The 21,644-nt window shown below is 41.1% G+C and overlaps 1 protein-coding gene across 2 annotated transcripts in view; it reads right to left on the bottom strand.

The window, feature by feature from the left end:
• Positions 1–21,644, bottom strand: part of HACE1 (HECT domain and ankyrin repeat containing E3 ubiquitin protein ligase 1) — an 82,226-nt gene that overhangs the window by 51,123 nt on the left and 9,459 nt on the right. For both annotated transcript variants that reach the window (XM_039531001.1, XM_039531002.1), the window contains exons 5-10: positions 19,692–19,767; positions 18,660–18,791; positions 17,352–17,434; positions 12,561–12,657; positions 9,314–9,415; positions 5,628–5,734 (exon numbers count right to left, since the gene is read on the bottom strand). In XM_039531001.1, the coding sequence (XP_039386935.1) occupies positions 5,628–5,734; positions 9,314–9,415; positions 12,561–12,657; positions 17,352–17,434; positions 18,660–18,791; positions 19,692–19,767 (597 nt within the window). The remainder of the gene's footprint in view (positions 1–5,627; positions 5,735–9,313; positions 9,416–12,560; positions 12,658–17,351; positions 17,435–18,659; positions 18,792–19,691; positions 19,768–21,644) is intronic.

The following is a 21,644-nucleotide window of genomic DNA, read 5'->3' as shown; positions in this document are numbered from 1 at the left end:
TGTTCTTTCACCACTGAGGACTGCTCACCTACTCCCCATGCTGTGTTGCCCAGTGCAGCAGTCTGAGAGCTAACCTTGTCTATGAAGACTGAGGCAAAAAAAGCATTGAGTACTTCAGCTTTTTCCACATCATCTGTCACTATGTTGCCTCCCCCATTCAGTAAGGGTCCCACACTTTCCCTGACCTTCTTATTGCTAACATACCTGCAGAAACCCTTCTTGTTACCCTTCACATCCCTTGCTAGCTGCAACTCCAATTGTGCCTTGGCCTTCCTGATTACACCCCTGCATGCTCTAGCAATATTTTTATACTCCTCCCTAGTCATCTGTCCAAATTTCCACTTCTTGTAAACTTCCTTTTTCAGTTTAAGCTCACCGAAGATTTCACTGTTAAGCCAAGCTGGTCGCCTGTCATATTTGCTATTCTTTCTGCAATTCGGGATGGTTTGTTCCTGCACCCTCAATAAGCCTTCTTTAAAATACAGCCACCTCTCCTGGACTCTTTGCCCCCTCATATTAGCCTCCTAGGGAATCCTGACCATCAGTTTCCTAAGTGAGTCTAAGTCTGCTTTTCTGAAGTCCAGGGTCTGTATTTTGCTACTCTCCTTTCTTCAGGATCCTGAACTCAACCATCTCATGGTCACTGCTGCCTAGGTTGCCAACCACTTCTACTTCCCCTACCAATTCATCCCTATTTGTAAGCAGCAGGCCAAAAGGAGCATGGCCCATAGTCGGTTCCTTCAGCACTTGTACCAGGAAGTTGTCCCCAACACTCTCCAAAAACTTCCTGGATTGTCTGTGCACTGCTGTATTGGTCTCCCAGCAAATGTCAGGGTGATTGAAGTCCCCCATGAGAACCAGGGCCTGTGATCTGGAGACTTCAGTTAGTTTTCTAAAGAAAGCCTCGTCTATCTCATTCTTCTGATCTGGTGGTTTATAGCACATGCCCACCATGACTTGTTGCTCTCGCCTCTTAACTTAACCCAAAGACTCTCAAAAGGCTTTTCTCCAGTTTCAAACTAGAGCTCTGAGCAATCATACTGCTCTCTTACATACAACACAACTCCTCCACCTTTCCTCCCGTACCTGTCCTTCCTGAACAGTTTATACCCATCCATGACAGTGCTCCAGTCATATGAACTGCCCCACCAAGTTTGTTATTCCAATCACATCATAGTTCCTTGATTGTGGCAGGATTTCCAATTCTTCCAGCTTCTTTCCCAGGCTTCTTGCATTTGTGTACGTGTGACAGTGCCACCCATAAGGCTTTACAGAAATATGCTCATGGATGTACATATATAGAACATAACTGGAATGTATTTTATGCTACATATACCATGTAATATCTCTGTAAAGATTATGATCTACTGAATCTATTAATCCTATTGCATGTGTGTATAATTTTTTGTATTATAAATATTTATAAATATTGCCTGCATACTTGTTTGATTCTAAGTAGGCTGTACTGAAGCAGTTGGTCAGCTTCCTGAGAAAAGACTATTCTCAGTTAGTGCCCAATCAAGAAATACTTAAGACAACAATGAACTTGAAGACACCAATTCACATCTAGGCTTTCCTAGGAATGTGGCTTGGCTGGTAAGTAACTGCATGGACATGTAACTTGCCCAGGTGACTCCTGGCTTGACTTTGCATAGGAGAGCCAGCATGAGGAATCCCCTAGCTACCACCTGAGCTGGAACAAGGGCTGTACCAGGGGAAAGGATTGTGCCCAGACTAAGAAGGGCATCCAGTCTGTGGGAAAAAAAACATATTGAAATATCTTTCAGGGTGAGATTATCTGTACTCAATTGTATTACTGTATTAGGCTTAGAGTTGCGTGGTTTGTTTTTGTTTTCTTTTGGCTTGTTAACTCACTTTTTTCTGTCTGTTACTACTTGGAACCACTTAAATCCTACTTTCTGTATTTAATAAAATCACTTTTTAATTATTAACTCAGAGTATGTGTTAATACCTGGAGGCAAACAGCTGTGCATCTCTATCAGGGTTATAGAGGGCGAACAATTTATGAGTTTACCCTGTATAAGCTTTATACAGGGTAAAATGGATTTATTTGGGTTTAGACCCCCATTGGGAGTTGGGCATCTAAGTGTTAAAGACAAGAACACTTCTGTAAACTGCTTTCAGGTAAGCCTACAGCTGTTAGGGAATGTGATTCAGACCTGGCTCAAACCAGGCAGGGCACTGAAGTCCTAAGCTGACAGGGCAAGAAGGCAGGGGCAGAAGTAGTCTTGGCACATCAGGTGGCAGCTCCCAAGGGGGGGGTTCTGTGATTTAACCCGTCACAACAGGCCCCTTAAGAAAACTAGCCGATTGCCCTACTTTCTCAGTAAGAATCAGGAAGCTTCTTGTCTAGTACGCTCCTCCTTGTGTTTCCTCCTGGTATCCCACTCCCCCACTTACCTCTGGGCTTAGGTCACCATTCCCCAGCGAACCTAGTTTAAAACCCTCCTCACTAGGTTAGCAAGCCTGCTTGCAAAGATGCTCTTCTCTCTCTTCACTAGGTGGATCAAATCTCTTCCTAGCAACCCCTCTTCCCAGAACATCCCATGGTAGAAAAATCCAAACCCCTCTCTCCGACACCACCTGCGTAACCACGCATTCACCTCCACAATTCGACAGTCCCTACCTGGGCCTTTTCCTTCAACAGGGAGGATGGACGAGAACATGATTTGCACCTAAAACTCCTTTATCCTTCTTCCCAGAGCCACGTAGTCTGCAGTGATCCGCTCAAGGTCATTCTTGGCAGTATCATTGGTGCCCACATGGACAAGTAGGAAGAGTAGCAGTCAGAGGCCTTGATCAGTCTCGGCAAACTCTCCGTCACATCCTGGATTCTAGCTCCAGGCAAGCAGCACAGTTCGAGTCTCTGGTCTGGGCTGCAAATGGATGACTCCGTCCCCCTTAGGAGGGAGTCCCCAACCACCACCACCCGTCTCCTCTTGACAGTGGTGGTCATGGAACCCCCATCCTTAGGACAATGCATCCCATACTTCCCCGCTGATGGGATTTCCTTCTGACATCTTCCCTCAGAGGGCTCTTTCAAATCCTTCTCCGCAGTACCACCTGTGGAGAGAGCCTCAAAACGGTTTCGCACCTCTATCTGCATTGGGGGTACATAGGTTCTCCTCTTTCTACTTCTGGAGGTCACCTGCTGCCAATACTCTTCCTCATTCTGCACCTCACTCTCTGATTCGTCAGCATGTTTTGGTTCTGGAAGCAAACACTGACTTCTATCCAAAAAAACCTCATTTTCTCTGATGCAACGCAGGGTTGATACTTGGTTCTCCAGTCCTCTAACCTTCTCTTCCAATATGGAGACCAGCTTGCACTTCATACAGACTAAGTCACATCTGTCTTCTGGGAGAAAGCCAAACATGGCACATTCTGAGCAGGTCACAACAGCTGATTGCTCACTATCCATGTCTTCCTTCTAAAAGGCTCCTCAGATGTTGTATGTAATGCTCACAGGAGCCTGTAAAGCAAAAACACTCTGTGTGACCTCCCCGCAGGCGAACTCCCAGGCAAACTCACTCTGTTTTCCTGTCCGCTGTTTGCAACTGGCTGCCTTTTTATAAGGCTGCTGGCTCGAAGCAGGTGGCCTGGCTCAAAGCCTGCTCTCCAATCAACCACTCAAGGCCCACCTGGAACAAAGCACTCCCAATTCACACTTTTCAAACACCCACACAGTCAAACAATCGCACTATTCTGCCTTGTAGAAGCACTTATGTTAGGGCGACATTTAGCTGAAGGAACATGAAGCAACAGTTTTAGCTAAACTTTGTAAAATGGCAGACATGGTCTGTGACATTACACCCCATATTCTTCATAGAAATATTGTTATGATATGAATATGGCATAACTAAGATATGTTTTATGCATGATGGGTCTTGTGAGATCATTGGAAAGGTTATGATTTACTGAATGTGATTAGCCAATTCATACGCATGTATCATTTCTGTATCTAAAGTTAGGAATATGGACTATATCAATTGCAACTGGGTGTGTATTTGGAAGATACCCATCACACAACAGGCCATCAGATTTGATGGGCCATTAGGAAGAAAGAACAAGACTGTGAAGATACTAATCTCTCTCCTTCCTGAGAAGCATCCTGGGATGTAGCTGTGACACTACTAGGCCAGGTGGTCTTGTCACCAGATACTAAACATTATCTTGGACGTCTTGTAACTTTCCACTAAAAGGAAGGAAGGCAGGGGGGCGTTTTGGGAAACAAAAGATTCCGCCCTTATGTAAATCTTATTGAAGGGTGGGGAGGTGGCCAAACTGGACTCTACTCCATTGCCTGCCTGCCTAAGAAGAAAGACAGCTAAAGACACTTGAAGGGAAGGCAAGGGGGGAGTCCAGACTGAGACAGGGGTCCAGTCCGAAAAGAGGTATAACTGGAACTCTAAGCTACAGAAACTTTGCAACCTGCCTAAAACAACATTTAGGGTAAGAAATTACATTTTGTAACCTGTTTCTTGAGTGTATTAAGCTTAGCTTGCATATTTTGTTTTATTTGCTTTGTTCTGTTTGTTATCTTATACTCCCTTAAAATATACCTTTTATAGTTAATACATTTGTTTTGTTTATTATTAAACCCAGCTTGTGCAACTTCTAAAGTGGGTGGTTGCAGGGGGGGGCAAGAAGTTGTGCATCTCTCTTCACATTGAGGGAGAGGGAGATTTTTATGAGTTTGCACTGTGCAGATCCTTCTATACAATGCAAGACACTATTATTTGGGGTTTATTCCCCAAAAGGGGTGTACACGTGAGTGCCGAGTGAATCCTCACACACAGATCTGACTTTGGTCTGTGTCTGCAGCTGCGTGTGGCCCTACCTATGTATGTGAGCTGCAAGAGGCCGGAGAGCCTAATTCAGCAAACCAGAGAGAGGGAGTTCAGGCTAGTGGAGCAGGAGGAGGGTCTTAGTGAAACCATAGTACATCAGGTGGCATCCCAAAGGGGGGTCTAACCCATCACACAGTCATTAAGGATTCTTAAGACACATGGTTGACTATCATCCACACAGGTACACAAGCTAAGATTTAAAAGGTACAAATGAGATGACTAGGAAACAGGCAGCAGGAAAGGGCCAGGAGGTGGTATATGGCTTTCACAGCTCAGCAGACAGCTTACAGAATCTGTCCAACAGTTGAATTTGGATGATCTTGACAACCAAACAAAATGCATTAGCCCATAATAAACCCATCCTAAAGATGTACTTACCCAAAATCTCAAAGAATGACTATGAGCCCCATGCTTTGCAGCTCACTACCTGACCCTAATCTGCCCTTTCAACTGAAAAGAAGTGGCAGAAAACTCCACTAGATTCTAGATCTGGCACTGCAGAGCCCCAGAAATCATAATGCCTACCTGATCTCCACTAAAAAAAACTGGACTGTTTCTTTTAAAGAACCTTTTAAAATGCATTATGAAAGCCCCACTAGCTTGGCCTTTCTTCAAATGTTTCTATCAAGTAAGACTGATGTGTTTTCATGCCAGCCGAGTGAGAAATCAAGAGAAAATGAATATTCTGTTCTTGATATAACAAGCGTCTTTTAACTATTTTTTATTACTGACCTACTTGCATATTTTGACACTTACCTCAGTAGTTTGTGACCATTTGTTGTAGCAACTTCAGCAAGGCTTGTTAGGATCTTAAGGTACTGGCTTTCACTCTGCTGGGACAAGTGTTCTAGAACTTGCCGCAACTGGATATGGTAAAATAAAGTAGATAACATGCGATATTACTAAGTGTTCTATTACAGATTAATCAAAAACATAACATACAGCTAGGTGAGGCAGGAACCCCATAGAAACAGTAATATGTATGTGCCCAACCATTTCATAATTAGCACTAATACTCAGTAAGATCTTTTAAACTGAAAATCTATTCAAAAATGTATATTTTAGAAGTTAGCTTTTGTATTATAGGACTTGAGAATATAGTATGAATAAATGCTCTGAAAATACTAATAAAATTCATCATTAAGCAAAGTGCCATTTTTTTTGTAAGAATGCAAATTCAAGTCCAGCACAAGCTTCATCACTCTGCCAATATGACTAAATTTCTTGATTTGTTCCTTTGCTGCGCTATAATGTTATACCAATAGCCTGGCTGAACTCAAATTTTGAATCGCAACCTAACTTTCACTACCTCCATTCTTATTCAAATAGTGATGAGCTCCAAAGTCCAAATTGTGCTAACCACTTAAATTCATTCCTCCTCTTCCTTGCTAAACAACTTTACTTCTCCCAAGCACACTTATCTTGCCAACATCCAAAGTCTCTTCTCTACCTTCAATTCCTCCTTTCACCCCTCACTGTCCAGGACCTTGAAAGTTTTCCCAGTCACAAAAATCTTCTAACTTCTATCTGTGCTCTTCACTACATCCTTTTATGCCTGCTGTCATCCCTTGTTACTTTTCCTATTCCTTTCTCTTCATGCATATTCTTGCATCCATTCCCAGCCCCCCCACCTCCCACCCCAAAAATTTTTCCTCAAACCTAGCCCAAAAGAATCTTCAGCCCTGCTGAGCTCAGCTTTCAGCCCTCTTCTTTTCATACAGACCCCAGATGCAGCTTCTTGCCTTCATGCACACCAGGGGATTTCTGGTAACCATTCAAATGAACAGTCTGTGTCAGGCCTACCCTCCTGCAGGGAGTCTCTGACACATTACAGTCTCTAGTCAGTTTCCAACCCTAGCCAGGTTTCTTGCATGATGTGGTAGCTGCCACCCCCACAGCTTCAGCCCCCGCAACTCCTGCCAGGCTCAGGGCCCCCCTGCCCCACCTCTTTGGCTCCCACCTGGGCTCAGAGCCCTCGGCTGGGGGCTGCCACTCCTCGCTGCTCCAACCAGGACTCAGGGCTTTCACCCCCGACAGCTCCTGCCAGAGCTCCAGGCTTCTGCCCCCTGTGGCCGTGAAATTGACCAAAGTAAACTGTGAATTTGGTAGGGCCCTAATAATGAGTGGGAGCTGCTGGACTTCATACACACACACACACACACACACACACACACACACACACTCTCCCCCCAACATATAATTGCATTATTATTGTTGTTACTTCTTGGTACTTCCTGTTGAAATGCGCAATGCACATATTTCTCTGTAATTTTATTCTTTCCAAGTTGTTAAGGATTACAGTACTGTTATTTTAGCATTTTTACTAGTCTGCGTATTTCATAATTTTATTTCTCTCTTATGCTTAAAAGTACTGAGTTCTAAAATGCCTGGCTGGAGTAATTATTACTACTTTTATTACAATATTGTGCTTTGTAATTCATTATTTAAAGTGGTACAACCAAATAACGGTATCCTTCTAGAATGTAAATTTAGTTGTATTCACTTTAGCAGAGCCAGTTTAAAAAAAATTAGCTAAACACAACTTTAGACACTGTGCAGACGAAGGTCACTTATTTTTACTTATATCGGTAAAACAACTTAAAATTTGTATGAAAATAAATGCAGTTCAAAGCAAGGAAGGAGTTAAAGGTTAGTGAGTCACATACACGATTGTCATCAGTGAACAAATTCCAAAATAAAATAGGAGGAGAATTCCCATTCTCACTAAAAGAGAAGAATCCTTAATCACGTGTTAAAATTAAATAAATACATTTTTAATGGAGTAAAAAACAATTGGCTAAAATACAGTAGATAATGGCAGTAACAGAGTGTGTTAGAGAAAGAAAGCAGTTTTATTTATCTCTACTAAAGATAAATGTCCAAAATATCAAACTTGTGTTTCTGATATCTGTGTTAAAGCTCCAGAACAGTTTCCTCAAAGCTTGGGATTGGGAATATCTTGCTGCATTATCTCATTGTTCTAAATTTACATATAAAACTTAAAATGTGTCTTTAGTTTGAGTTTGTATATATTTTTTCTTTCTTTATATAGCAACTAGATACAGTGCTCCTGTCAGCTAATTCTTAAGTTAACTGCACAAAAACAAGTTTTCAGATGTCTAAGTAGCCCCTGGAATCATGTTTGAAGTTGCCGCCCACCCTACAAAATCTGAAATGGTGCCCCTGGTGAGCCAGGAGTGGCCAGAGGGTTGCAGAAGGGCTGTGGGCTTTGTTAAGATACAGCCCCCATGTGACAGCACAAAGCCCGCCTTGAGCTGCAGGCTGAGCACCAGACACTACAACCCATAGCAACAGCGCAGAAGTGAGGGTGACAATACACCATATACCGTCCCACCCTTACCTCTGCGCTGCTGCTGGCTGTGGCTTTGCCTTCAGAGCCGGGCACCTGACCAGCAGCCACCATCAGATTGTCCAGCCAGTGCTTAATTGGTGCGGAGGCAGACCTCTGGCACCTCTTTCAAGCACTGCGGGGAGGCAGCGGGGAACAGAGATGAGGGGGAAGGGGAGCCCAGGGAGCCTGTGGGGGCCAGGGGTGATGGGAGAGTGGGGAGCCTGCAGGGCACCAAAATACAAGTTCGCCCAGGGTGCCATTTTCCCTAAGGCTGACCCTGTTTATACTAGTAAAAGGAATAAGGTAGAGAACTATTGAGAAGGAAATGGGCTGGAAATTATTTCAAGACCCATCAACCGTGGGTACAGATTAGATAAGAATCTGGGAGGGAAGGAGGTGAATAATCATTATCTTCCAAACGATTCAGGGCATACACCCTAAAATGGGTGTGTGATGTATCTACAGAAGCTATTATTTAAGGAGAATATGCCTCATTCTGAAGTACAATGTGCATTTATAGTGCTGTACCAAAGATTTTTTGCTAAGAACCTACAAAAGGCCTACTCTTCCAGTTCTTATTCTGTTCAGACCAGTCTGCCAAAGTTATAATGACAGCACATTAACAGGGCTCTAGATAGAATCCAAACTCATTTACTTGTAACCTAAACTGAATTTCAGGCCAGCACTCCATGGTAGAAAATTACGACATATTAACAATCACTGGACTACCTCATTATACATTTTCATGTTAAATCAGTACATCTTTATCAGAACATGAAGTTCTGTACAATATATACATACGCCCCCCCTCCCCAGTTCTCCATGTTTAAAGGGTTCTGCCCCAGAACTGCTGGAAGTCTCCAGTTGTCATTGAGGTGCTGCATGTAAAACAAACAAAAATTTCAGGTTTAAACACACATTGTAATGTAACAATGTGGGCTTCAACTTCACTGAATTTGGGTTTAAACATCAAGTTTGAGATGTTTAAATTGCAGGGAAAGATACAGAAGTAGACAGAGGGCGCAAGGCCTATGGGGACTTAGAGTGAGACAGAAACACACGTAGACAGAGCATAGAACATATGTATTACCATGTTTTCCCGTAGCTCTTCATTCTGTGTCATTTGAATAATTGCCTGGAAGAGTCTAGGATGATGTTGTATTAAAACTTCACAAGTCTCTCCATACCCACCCTGTAAGACAGCATTTTTAAAGTAACAACTATTGTAAAACAATTTTAAAAACAAGTGCTATATTTATATTTACAGCCAGGCAATCCATCCAATACTAAGGAGCAAATGCAAAAGACTCTTAAGTCCTAATCTCAAAGTAAAGACTTGAAAGTTAAATAAAAAGTGGACTTTAGGTGTTGAGTGGATTTTTTGTTACAGATAAATGAACATTCATGTGTCAATCGTTAGTAATCTCAGTTTCTCTTCTCAAAGTAATCAATTTAATCCTTGAGAAACTACAATAACTTTACATTCCAGCAGCAATTTTAACTGATAATTAAGAAGAATGCTGAAAACAATAGATTTATACACAAATCATAATGGAATTAGCTCCTGCTTTCACATTTGGTAAGTATTGCTATTCTAGCTTGTTGCACCCAGAAAACTAATTCCCCAAAACAAGGTTAAGATGCCTTAGCTAACGTTTCCCAAACCACAAGCTCATGGGACACTTTTTTTTATCTTACAGATCCTGGCAATAGGATAATCACATAAACAATGTATAACTTTAATTAAAATGAACAAGACAAAAAAAAATCAAAGTATTATGACTAGACATGTGCCCAAGACACCTGGTTTAGAAATAAACTTCCCAAAAGATTCCCAAAATCTGGAGTTCTGAATTATATCACATCTCTAATTTTGTTTCAGGAAATCTACCCTAGATGACTTTTGGCTTTCCCTACCAGTCAACAGCACTTATGCTTCAATTATATTTAAAAGTATTAGAATATTAATATAAGTCTTCATAACCCTCAGTTTCCTCAACAGTTTCACATCAGCACCATCTTCAAGGTCCTGTGTCACAAACATCTTTACAAACAAAGCCCACTAGAAAGGCCTCCTTTAAGCGCCAGTAAATGACACTCTGGAAGTCAGCCAAGTGTAATCCCCCCAGAACTGAGCACTTGCACAAACACATCCCAAGTTCCTGTCAGTCCATGGAGCACAGTACTTCAGGTATCAAACTAGAGTCATGCCAGAATATGCTGGTTGATGAAGAAAATATGCAAAATAAGAAGCTATACATATTAGAGGAATCCCCCAGCTGGCATTCCTTTCACTGCTCACTCAGCACAGAACACAATCCCAGCAGAGATTAGCTGGCTGACTGTGATAAAAGTCTAAAACAAGTCTCAGTTCTGCAATCTGGTTTCTCAGATTGCAGGGAGGGGGTGCCAGAGAGAGCGAGAAGAATGATGTATTCAAAATTAAATGCACCAAAGGAGCAGTAACCACTCCCTTTTCATCACAAATGAGTTGAGCTACCAATGCAGAACTATTAGGAGTGAGCAATATAAAAAAGTAGTGGTTAGGAAATACAGTTTTGATAAATATATAGGAAAGAAACATGCTAAGGATGGCCTAGTGTAGTATTTAAAAGGATATAAAGTATAAGTGAGTTAAAAAAAGAATTGGATAAGTTCATGGAGGATAGGTGGCTATTAGCCAACATGGTCAGGGATGCAACCCAGACTCTGGGTGTCCTGAAGCCTCTGACGGCCAGATGCTAGGACTGGATGACAGGGGACAAATCATTCAATAATTGTTCTGTTCATTTCCTTCTGAAATGTCTGGCATTTGCCACTGTCATAAGACAGGATACCCGACTAGATGGGCCATGGCCATTCTTATAAAGCATCTTAAAGCCTCTAGATGTTCTATTCAGTACTGTCCTAGACGCAACAACATCCTTAATACTCTTTCCTATCTCTAGGATATCAATGTATCATTTACCCATTTCCTAACTTACACTGTGTAGATTCCACCTACTGTGCTGGAAACAAATCAGCTATTTGTTTAATTTTTCTAATTAAAACAAATTAATAAATTCTAATTAATGTCAAAATTTTCCACTTAGAGAATCTTGCATATGCTAAATGGTGTTATATGAGTTCTTCCACTATGAGCTCATCATTGATGAACTAAAGACACTTTACAGGTTAAACCTGATTTGGAATTATATTAAAGGTATGTTACTCCCTAAGACTTTTGTAGAACCAAAAGAAATGCTAGCAAAGATGTAGACTGAGGGAAAGCAGCGTACTGGCACTGAGGAAACTGTGCCCAAAGTGATAGTAATTAAAACCCTTAGACTTATTAGATACAAAGGTGATGCTAAAAGTGTTGTGAATTGAGCAAGACATTTTACAGATTAATCTATTAAATAAATCTTTCAGAATCATCCGTCTTTAAAAGAGTCCAGAAGCATGAATAGTAGAACTACTGCCTAAGTGACCTTTCCTAACCTTTAAAGATGACTTGGAAATAGTGTATTTAGTATCCTGAATCTTGACCCTTTGTCTTGCCAAACAAAAAGAAACAGGTCACTGGAGTTACAAGATACTCACTAATGTACTTACGTTCTATAAAACCTCGTAGACTTCTGACAAAACTAGATTTTGTTTTGCATGGCAGCTGAAAATGCGTAGGAACAGGAAGTCATAACATCCTCATTGTTTTTAAAATAGAGGCCTGATGTAGAGATTGCAATACCTTTAAAAAACTGAAGGCTCAGCAGCAAAATCTTCTTGATCTCCTTGAAAAGTTAACATCTGAAGTAATAAGTTACTCTTACGTAGAGGCCTTCGGCTCTTAGCTGTTTTAGCAGTTTGCACATGAACACCTAAAAGAGAAGGTGTTACCCCAAGATGATGTAATTATGGTCTGAATAAATGTGGCCTTTAAGAAGAGACTAAGTGAACGGCTGTCTGTTTACTTCTTTTAAGACCCTAATCTTGTGAGCAGCTATTTTGTGACAGAAGCATCAATCTTCTATATGCCTACTCTAATCAGAAGGTAATCTTGGTTGATTTGGATTGTAGCAAGAATATACATTCTTCCTAATTACTCAGGAGAAGAAGAATAAAACATTGTCTAATGGAATAGACAAAAAATGGCATGTTTTGCTATTCTGAACTAATCCAAGAAGTCAAACCAAAAAAGAGTCAGGCGAAACTGCTTCCCTGAAACTCCTCAAAAGAGGTCTCTGACCTCTAGGGATGAAGTCATTGTTTGCAGATAGCAGAAATAAAGGAGGAGGGGAAAAAAATCATTTCATATCAATTTTACACAGAACACCAGTGAATGTAAAGCAAATTTATACCTGTACACAGAGATCCAGTGGTGTAACTCCATTTTTGTCTGGTAAGTATTTGGCTCCTCTCATCAAAAGGATTTGTGCAGTGTCTCTTTGACCATGGCTACATGAAATAAAGGAGAAGGTTTACGATAAAGTATTTAGCCCAGGAGTGGTACATATGTCTACATTATATGCTAACAGTGCAATAGGTGTTCCTCACAAACTTTGATTCCCAAACCAATACAAACTAGGGACCAAATGCATGAAGTTACATTACAGAAATCCATAAGTAGAAGCACAGAATGTAAGATGACCCCTCTTCTGTGTCAGAGGGACCACTGTTAAGTGGCTGTTCTTCAGCCTATTGCAAAGGTATATTACAAGCACTGGCCTGAATTGGAATTTTTTGCATATTCATACAGGAACACTCTGACCAGAAGTAGCCTCTAGGCCCATTTGATGGTTCCTAAGTGTAATACAGTGCACAAGGAAAAATATAGACATTTTTAATGCCACTTTTACATTGGAAAAGTGTACTTAGAGAAGATGAAATGATTGTTTCCAGATGCCTACTAAGCTTTCATCCAATACATTTTAAATAAAAGAATCACTTATATAACGTCTCTAACTAACCATGTTCTTACAATAGATTGTAAGGGTAAGAAAACAGAAGTTATCTGTTATTAAAAAAACTCAAATACAGCAATGTTAAATACTCTATATTTGCATGAGTGGAGTCTGAAAGACAAAACAGACCTATTCTGTCATCCAGTACATCATCCTGACAGTGCAATAATGTGGTGCATGTGTGTGGTTTTTTTACAATAAGTTTTTAGTGCTTTGTCCAATCTAGATAAAAGTATTCAGAGTGATGGGCTTTACTACTTCCCTTGGGAGACTATTTCAAAGTCTAATACATCTCATTGTCAAAGCTCTGGGTCAAGGAAACAGTATAACTACTTTACGTAACATATAATCAGCTACTTTATTGTTGCAGCCAGTGGTGACCCATTAAAGACCAAAAAAGCAGTAATTATGCCACACATTCCATATGGCTACACTTAAGAAAATTCATTTTCCAATTAAATTTTAAAAGGAGAAATGAAAAATTAGATATAAGTGCTTCTATAGTCACCAGAATACTATAATAGCATGTTATAAAATGGTGTTAGCCTTTACAAGTGCTCGATTTTTAGGCATATACCATCAATTACAGTAGTTTTTATTTCAGAATGGGTGAAATTCAGCCCTCCAGGAAGACCTGGCACAAAGGCTTCTACACCAATCAAGGACGGTCTTTACCCACTGCAAATTAAGCAGTTGCACAGGAGAGGATTACTAAATTGACTACTCCTCAAAACCAATTGGCCTAAAACCCTGCATGAGAGCTTCCATTACTACTCCAGCCACAGAGGCTCTATACTTCATTCCAATGCCCTGACCCTAGATTTGTTCAGCCCTTAAACATCTCCTACAAAGCCCAAGTAATGTGGCTTTAAGTGTATTACATGCATTTCATTCCGAAAATAATTAGTCTTAACCCCTGTATGCCCTTAAACATAGAAAATATTTTGCAGATTATTGGAGATATACATATTAGAATCAGGATGGACAAAAAAAAATCAATGATTTTTTTAAATCCGATTTTTTTTATTTAAATCGAATTTTTTTGATAGAATGCTTTTTGAGGAAAAAAGCAATCTAAAGATAGTTTTAATTAAGACACATTATAGCTCAAAGATCTCATCATGGAATAGGGATTATAAATTCTAGTTCTATAGTATGAGACAATATATGCATTTAATGTTTCAGAAAAGTTTTGTAAATGAGTTCCAATAGTTCATTGATTAGGGATTCCACAGACGTCTGTATAGATTATTTAGGTTAATCTTTCTATCTACCCAATGAGACTCAGTATCTTCTAGATTGAGCACCATCAGAGATGCTTAGTTTTGCAGTTCTCAAACTGCAGATTTGTGTCTCCAGAGGTAACATGCTTGTTAACAGCAAAAATGTTTGTTTATTAACAAACAGACAGACAGACAGACCTCAGCTCTATTGTCCCTCTGCAAATCTGTGTGCACAGAGGCAATCCCTTACCTCTCTAAAAGTGCAAAGTTTCAAAAAGTTCAATGAATAGAAGGCTTTTGGGGGTGGAATAGATCTGGACAAGGAGAAGAAGTCTGGAGATAAATGTGAGAAGTGAGGGACATGTGCTTCTTTTATTAAAATATAAGTTCGCTGTTGAAGAAAAAAATCCAGAATACTTAATGTTATAGTTTTAGTTAAAATAAAACAATTTAAATGTCTGTCTGGTAATGTTCTCCTCCTAATACAGCATGGCAAGAAAATCCTCCAAATATTAATAATTAACCTGTTGAACTGGCTATAGTTCACCTCCCAATGATTTCATAAATATCTGCTTCAGTTACCTTTGGTAAATGAAATAACCAAACAATCATTCATTTTCTGATATAGCTGTAAAACTAAATCTGAAAAGTTTACAAAATAAATCACTGTTTAAAAATGTATAGTGTGTACTTTCTAAAAACAAAACCTACATCTCTCTCTGAGTTGTGAAGAATATGTATTAAGGTTATAACAACCAACAAGAATGCACTTTTATGTAGAAAACCATGATTACATCAAGTCCTCCTGCCCAGTGATTTAAATCATGATTTAAATCAATTTGATTTAAAATCAAATCCACCCCAATTAGAATGCAACTGGAATATAAAATTAACATTTTGGGGTTCTCTCCTTGACTTTATCTGAACCAGGAAGTTTCTCAACCAAGGATTTTTCATTTCTAGAAGTCACCATTGAACCCACCACACAATCCTTTCTTTTCTGGAAGGTTTAAATAAATTAAAGGTGATATCCTATCTCCTAGAACTGGAAGGGACCTTGAAAGGTCATTGAAGTCCAGCCCCCTGCCTTCACTAGCAGGACCAAGTACTGATTTTTGCCCCACATCCCTAAGTGCCCCCCTCAAGGATTGAACTCACAACCCTGGGTTTAGCAGGCCAATGCTTAAACCACTGAGCTATCCCTCCCGCTTCTAGTAATAATTGGAGATATACCAATCTGGAGCAACTCAGCTGCTGCTTCTAATATCGATACCAATCCCTAAACTGAGTGCAGGGAGACCTTCAATTAGCTAGCTTCTATTTATTCTCTCCTTCCCCTCTCCCCAACTGCCAAGAGCCAGCATATGTCTGACCTCCAGCGGACCAGGCTCCACAATTTAGCTCTTAGCAGGCCACCATGTCAGCCCATTTCTCACTTTGTTTACATTTATAATTTCACAACAGGTGAACTATTTAACCTGTAATCAAAGCACCAGGATTACAGAATTGTAGCTGTCCCAACAAATAGCTGAATGGATCCAACTAAAATAAGGAGCCATTGGAAATTGAATTAAACAACGTAGAAAACAAAATTTCACTCCAATACTAAGTCTTTAGGACAGGGCTGGACAAATTATGGCCCCTCAGGGCTTTGGATCCAGCCCGCGGGATTGCCCACCTGGGTGCTCTGGGCCCCGCACTGCTCTCAGCAGTGGCCGGCCTAATGTCCCTGCAGCCCCCAGCACCGCCCCCCACAGCTCCCATTGGCCAGGAATGGGGAACCGCAGCCAATGGGAGCTTCGGGGAAGGTACCTGGAGGCACAGCAAGGGCAGCGCACACGTAGCCCTTCGCCTCTCCTCCCCTCCGGGTCCCTCCTCCCCAGGGAACCTGCCCTGGCCCCGGTGCGCACCGCCGCCACCTTGGAGCCCGAACCCCTCCTGCACCCCACCCTCATCTTCCCTAAGCCTCCTGCCTGCACCGTGCACCCCTCCTGCATCCCAACCCCCTGCCCTGAGCCCCCTGCTGCACCCCAGGCCCCTCCTGCCCCCCAACCTCCTGCCCTGAGCCCCCTGCTGCACCCCACACCCCTCATGCACCCCAACCCACGGCCCTGAGCCCCCTCCTGCAGTCCGCACCCCTCTTGCACCCCACCTCTTGCCCCTGCATACAATTTCCCCACCCAGATGTAGCCCTCGGCCCAAAAAGTTTGCCCACCCCTGCTTTAGGACATGGGTTTGTATTTTATGACAAAGTAGTTCAGATAGCTGATTCACTTTATGTTGGTTAGTTTATAACAGAGCATGATTTATAAAAGGCATGTTTAACCATATTATAGGTTAGCATCCATTACAGCAATGGTTCCAAACCATTTCCATTAGCATCTGCCTTTTTCACATGCTCAATTTGCCACCTCCTCAAATATTTTTTTTAAACAAACAACTGTTTTAAAAACAGAACTGGAACAAAATTAGCCTTACAATGAAGTCTTAAACTTGCCACAGATATAACCTTCCAGGAAGACTAGTACCTTTGATTGTCTGAATTTTTTTTCCCCCATAGTGTTGTTTGAGAATTGTATATCAAGAATATATTGTACATCTGGAATATTGACCCAGCATGCAAAGTTGGTTAAATATTGGTTATTTTAACAGCTTCCTTATTTTAAATCTAAAATTATGACTTATTAGTTTATTAGGGTATACCCTGGTAGAAAGGTGCTTAGCCTGCAATATTAACAGACATGTAATCTTATATACATGTGCATGTCTAAAACTTCTGACAAAATATTCAAATACTATACCATACAGCATTCCAGCAAGAGGCAGAGTTTAGACTAAATACATTCTTAGTTTTCATATTTCCTGATTTGGGTTCTTTGCTATACATTGAATTAGTGTAGTTTTGTGTATTTAAAAATTAAAATTTTACATTTTGTACAGTATTTGGAAGTCAAACATACCATACCTGCAAGCAAAATAGAGCGGAGTTGCTCCTGACACGTTTGGCCTGTTAATATCTGCACCACTGTCTAATAAACACTGCACTGTCTTTCGGGAAAAAAAAAAGTAGTGTCAAAACTAGAAAGAAACTAACAAAAATATCACTTGGCTTGAAACTGTTTAGCTTTATGCATCTCTCTTCAGTTATACGAGTAGATTTAATTTCCAGTAATACATCTCAAAAACAAGATACCTAAACATTAAGAAAAGGATTATGACAGTTAAACCCTGAAAAGCTTTCACATGTTCTAGTCTCTATTTCTAGGACTTGGCTTTTTAATAAAAATGCCTTTTATAGGACTTTGGCAATTCTGTAACATCACTGAAATCAGATCCTCCCAAAAAGCTTATACTGAAGTTTAAATATTTATAAGTAAATTGAGTTTAAAAAATATTGTAGTTTTGAAAAATATATTAAGAGGAAACTAAGTAAAAGCAAACAGTGTAAAGTATGAAAATGCTGAGTTAAGGTACTTAAACAACCTCAACTCTATCCCATCCACATGATGTAGATGTGTCTATAATTATCAGTCTGATTGCTAGGTGATGTCTTGAAACTTGTAACCTTTGACAGCTTGCCATCAGGAGCCCTTTCTGGTGGTTCACAGAGTAACTTTTTGACCGCGGTAGAATGGAGAATTGGGCTGGGAAATAGTCCAGAGATCACTGCTTACTCAAAGTGGTCTATATCACTGGATAATAGGATCAGTGGTCCATATGATCTTAAAATACTTTTTTTTTTAAAAGGTTCAAATCTGTACACATCTATTCTATATGTATATGCTTAATCCTAATGCAAAATCAATCCCCAAGATAGAGTACAAACACTTAACTGTATCTGATTAAAAGTAACCAAGTTGCCATATACGCTTTTCTATATGTAATCATTCTGACAAACATGGCTCAAAATACTATACATTACAATGAGTAATGCATAAAAAAAATTCAAGAACATTAAAACACTACACCAAGATCTGCAATCAACTATGCAATAATAGATTAATCAACTGTATGAACAGCTGTGGGATGTGCATTAAATTATTTAAACTCTCAAAGGAGACTGCAGGATCACCCACACAAGAATAAACCATTTATTCCTATATGAGTACATGTAGTTAAGAATTATTAAGATAGGCATGTGAATAATTCTATCATTTATAAAGGTGTATGACTAGCCATAGTTTCAAGTATATATATTTTATTTTTTAAAAGAGACAAGTATTACCAAGGTTTTAACAATTACAGTCCTTTCAAATGAGTTTTATGAACTTACTGTCTTGTGACCATTTTGGCAAGCCACGTGTAGTGCTGTCTGCCCCATTGCATCTTCAACATCTACGTTATTGACATGCTGTACAAGATCATGAAGTAGTTCTGTTCGCCCATTGACAGCAAGCCAGTGAATCTAAGTAAAAAAAATCAAATTACTAATATATGTATGTATTGACTACTAAGAATATTTCATAAACACAAGTGTACAAAACCTAAGGCTTTGTGGCCAAGATTTTCATAAATAGGATCCTAGAATTAGCTGCCTAAATATGCATCTAGAAGTCTAAATCTGTGCCTGAATTCACAGCAGCTCCCTTTGATCATGAGTAGATTGCAAGAATGCGTTTAAGAAAGGATCCTCAAACACAGTACCTGCTGAGGAATGTAACCAGTAGACTACTTGAATATCCTACTGATAGGAGCTACAACCAGCAGACAGAGTTAAATTTAGATTCTTGACACCCATGAGGTACACAAGAAGAGAAGGATTGGTGCCAGCTTAGACAATCAAGAATGTTTGAGGGAGGAGCCCTCTGCCTTGATATCAGAAGTCCGCATTCATTGTTCAGGCCTGCAAAACTAGCTGTTGCAAATATAATACCATGTAGTTCCACAACTTTACCCTTCTTAATTTCAAGTCAAAGCAGCTTGCTACAATACCAGCAAAGAGGAATGGAAAAAAGTTAAAATCCTATATAAAAATGATCACTTCCTGGTCACTGAGGAAGGAGGTGGAAAAAGCAAAAAATTAACCTTCAGCATATAAAGTTGCATTTCTGAAAGTGTTTTATTTGAACAAAAGATTTTACTGTTTTAGAAATATTTTGATCAATTTTGTCACTGGTAAATTAATAGTTCCACAATACTTTACAATTATATAGTAACAGGGACCCTTCCAGTTTTAATTATTGTAGAGCTAGTCAAACACTCAGCAGGAACAAGCTATAAGCATTTTCAGTAAAGTTAGCATATCACTGTTTATTCATTTCAAGAGAAGCACTTCAGTAACTTAACTAAAATGGATAGCACTTACTGCAGTCAGACCTTCATTATTACAAATGTTGACATCTGCACTATATTCTAAGAGCTTGCTCATACATTTCTTCTGTCTGTAAAGGAAAGAACATATGCAATTCCAGTCATAAAAAAAGAAAAAGGTCTGCAGAAAACAAATCTTCCCCATGCCCCTTTCAGACTAATTCATCACATGCATCAACTGCAGTATGTAAGTTTTCTTCATAACAGTACACCATTAACTGATATTTAAAGAAAAGCAAATGCTCACCAATGCCATAGAAGACACACACAGCCAAGAGTTTTAGCTTACAGGAGGGAGAGGGAGAATGGTGGTTGATTAGACAGGTTGCTATGTTACAAATATCAGAATAGTTAAGAGTCCTTATGAGGGGGCAGCCCCACCCCGCACTAGCCCCAGCAGCATCAGACCAGTAGCTCTGACGGCGCAAGTTCCGCCCCAGCCGTACTGGGCATGCTCCAAGTGCTCTGGCAGTATAAAAGGAGGGAACTCAGCTCAATCTGGGTTGGCAGCCGCTGGGGAAGGACCTAACCGGGAAGCTCCTATGGAGGACCAGCCACCACCCTGGAAGCTGCCGGGCACTGAAGCTTCTCCTGGCCAGCATGAAGCCCTACTACGGGAGGAGCCCAGAGAACCTAGGGACTCATGGGAGACCCCAACTCTCAAGCCGGTAGGAAGCAACCTGGGGTGGGGGGGTGATGGACTGGTACCTTGCCCCCAGTAAGCCTCAGTGTGTTTCGGTAGGACCCCCCCCCCCGCTGAGCCAGTGACAAGGTCCTATGTCACTGTTAGGGCCGGGACCCAGCAAAGTGGGAGAGACTCTGGCCACTAGGCTGCACTGCTACCAGGGGCAAAAACCCTCACAGTCCTGTTCTAACACATTTCAAAATACAGTAAAAGCTGTTTTATATGGCATGTTGGTAGAATGGGGGGTGCCAAGAAGCAAAAAAATGCTGGTTACTTTAAGAGGGAGGGACTTTGGGTGCATGAGGTGGTGTGGGCTCGGAGAATGAATTTGGGTGCAGGAGGGGGCTTGGGGCATGGGAAGAGGTGCAGCGTGACAGATCCAGGGGGTGCTCACCTCGGGTGGCTCCTTGCAAGCTGTGACCTGTCCCGGGTGCTCCTAGGCAGAGGCACAGCAAGTGGCTCTGCACGCTGCCCCCGATCTGTGCCAAGTGCTGCCTTCACAGCTCCCATTCGCCAGGAACAATGGCCAATGGGAGCTATAGGGACAGTGCCTGTGGCTGGATGCAGCACACAGAGCTGCCTGCTGTGCCTCCGCCTAGGACCCGACTGAGGTGAGCAGCCCCCAATCCAGCACTCCACACCCTGTCCCGTGCCCCGCACCCCTTCCCACGCCCAAACTCCCTCCCAGAGCCCATACTCCACACCCCCTCCCATCCCCCAACCCCTGCCAGTCCCATGCCAACCAGACTATAAACCAGACTTTCAATGAAGATCAGAAATGCCAGTTCATAGAGCTTGCCAGTTGGTGAAGTGCCAGATAAAACAGCTTTTAGTCTATATGGAAGGAAGGATGATCCACTGGCGCATCACACTCAAAATACCTGGGCTAAGTTCCCTGTTCCACCACAGTTTGCGTGTGTTATCTTAGGCAAGCCATTTAGTTCCTTTGGGTATGTCAACACAGCATGCAGCAGCATGTGTCCAAGCTCAGGTCAACAGATTCGGGCTCGCACTACAAATAGCTGCAGGGACAGTGCTTTCAAGTTCCAGCTCAGGCTGGAGCTTGGGCTATGAAGCCCGTCCCAGACCCCAGGCTTCAAAGAGCAAAGTGGCCAGGGTGATAGGCACATCTTATTAATTTCATGGGGATTTTTGCTTCACTGCAAGAAAGCGTGATTGTTGACAGCAATAATCTGTTCTTTTAACAAAATAATCCAGCCCTAGAATCTCTGCTAATATTGCGCCTACCTTTAAAGGGACAAC

This window comes from Mauremys reevesii, linkage group 3 (genome assembly GCF_016161935.1).
Source record: "Mauremys reevesii isolate NIE-2019 linkage group 3, ASM1616193v1, whole genome shotgun sequence".
Taxonomy (NCBI): domain Eukaryota; kingdom Metazoa; phylum Chordata; order Testudines; family Geoemydidae; genus Mauremys; species Mauremys reevesii.
This window is presented reverse-complemented; position numbering and strand designations above follow the sequence as displayed.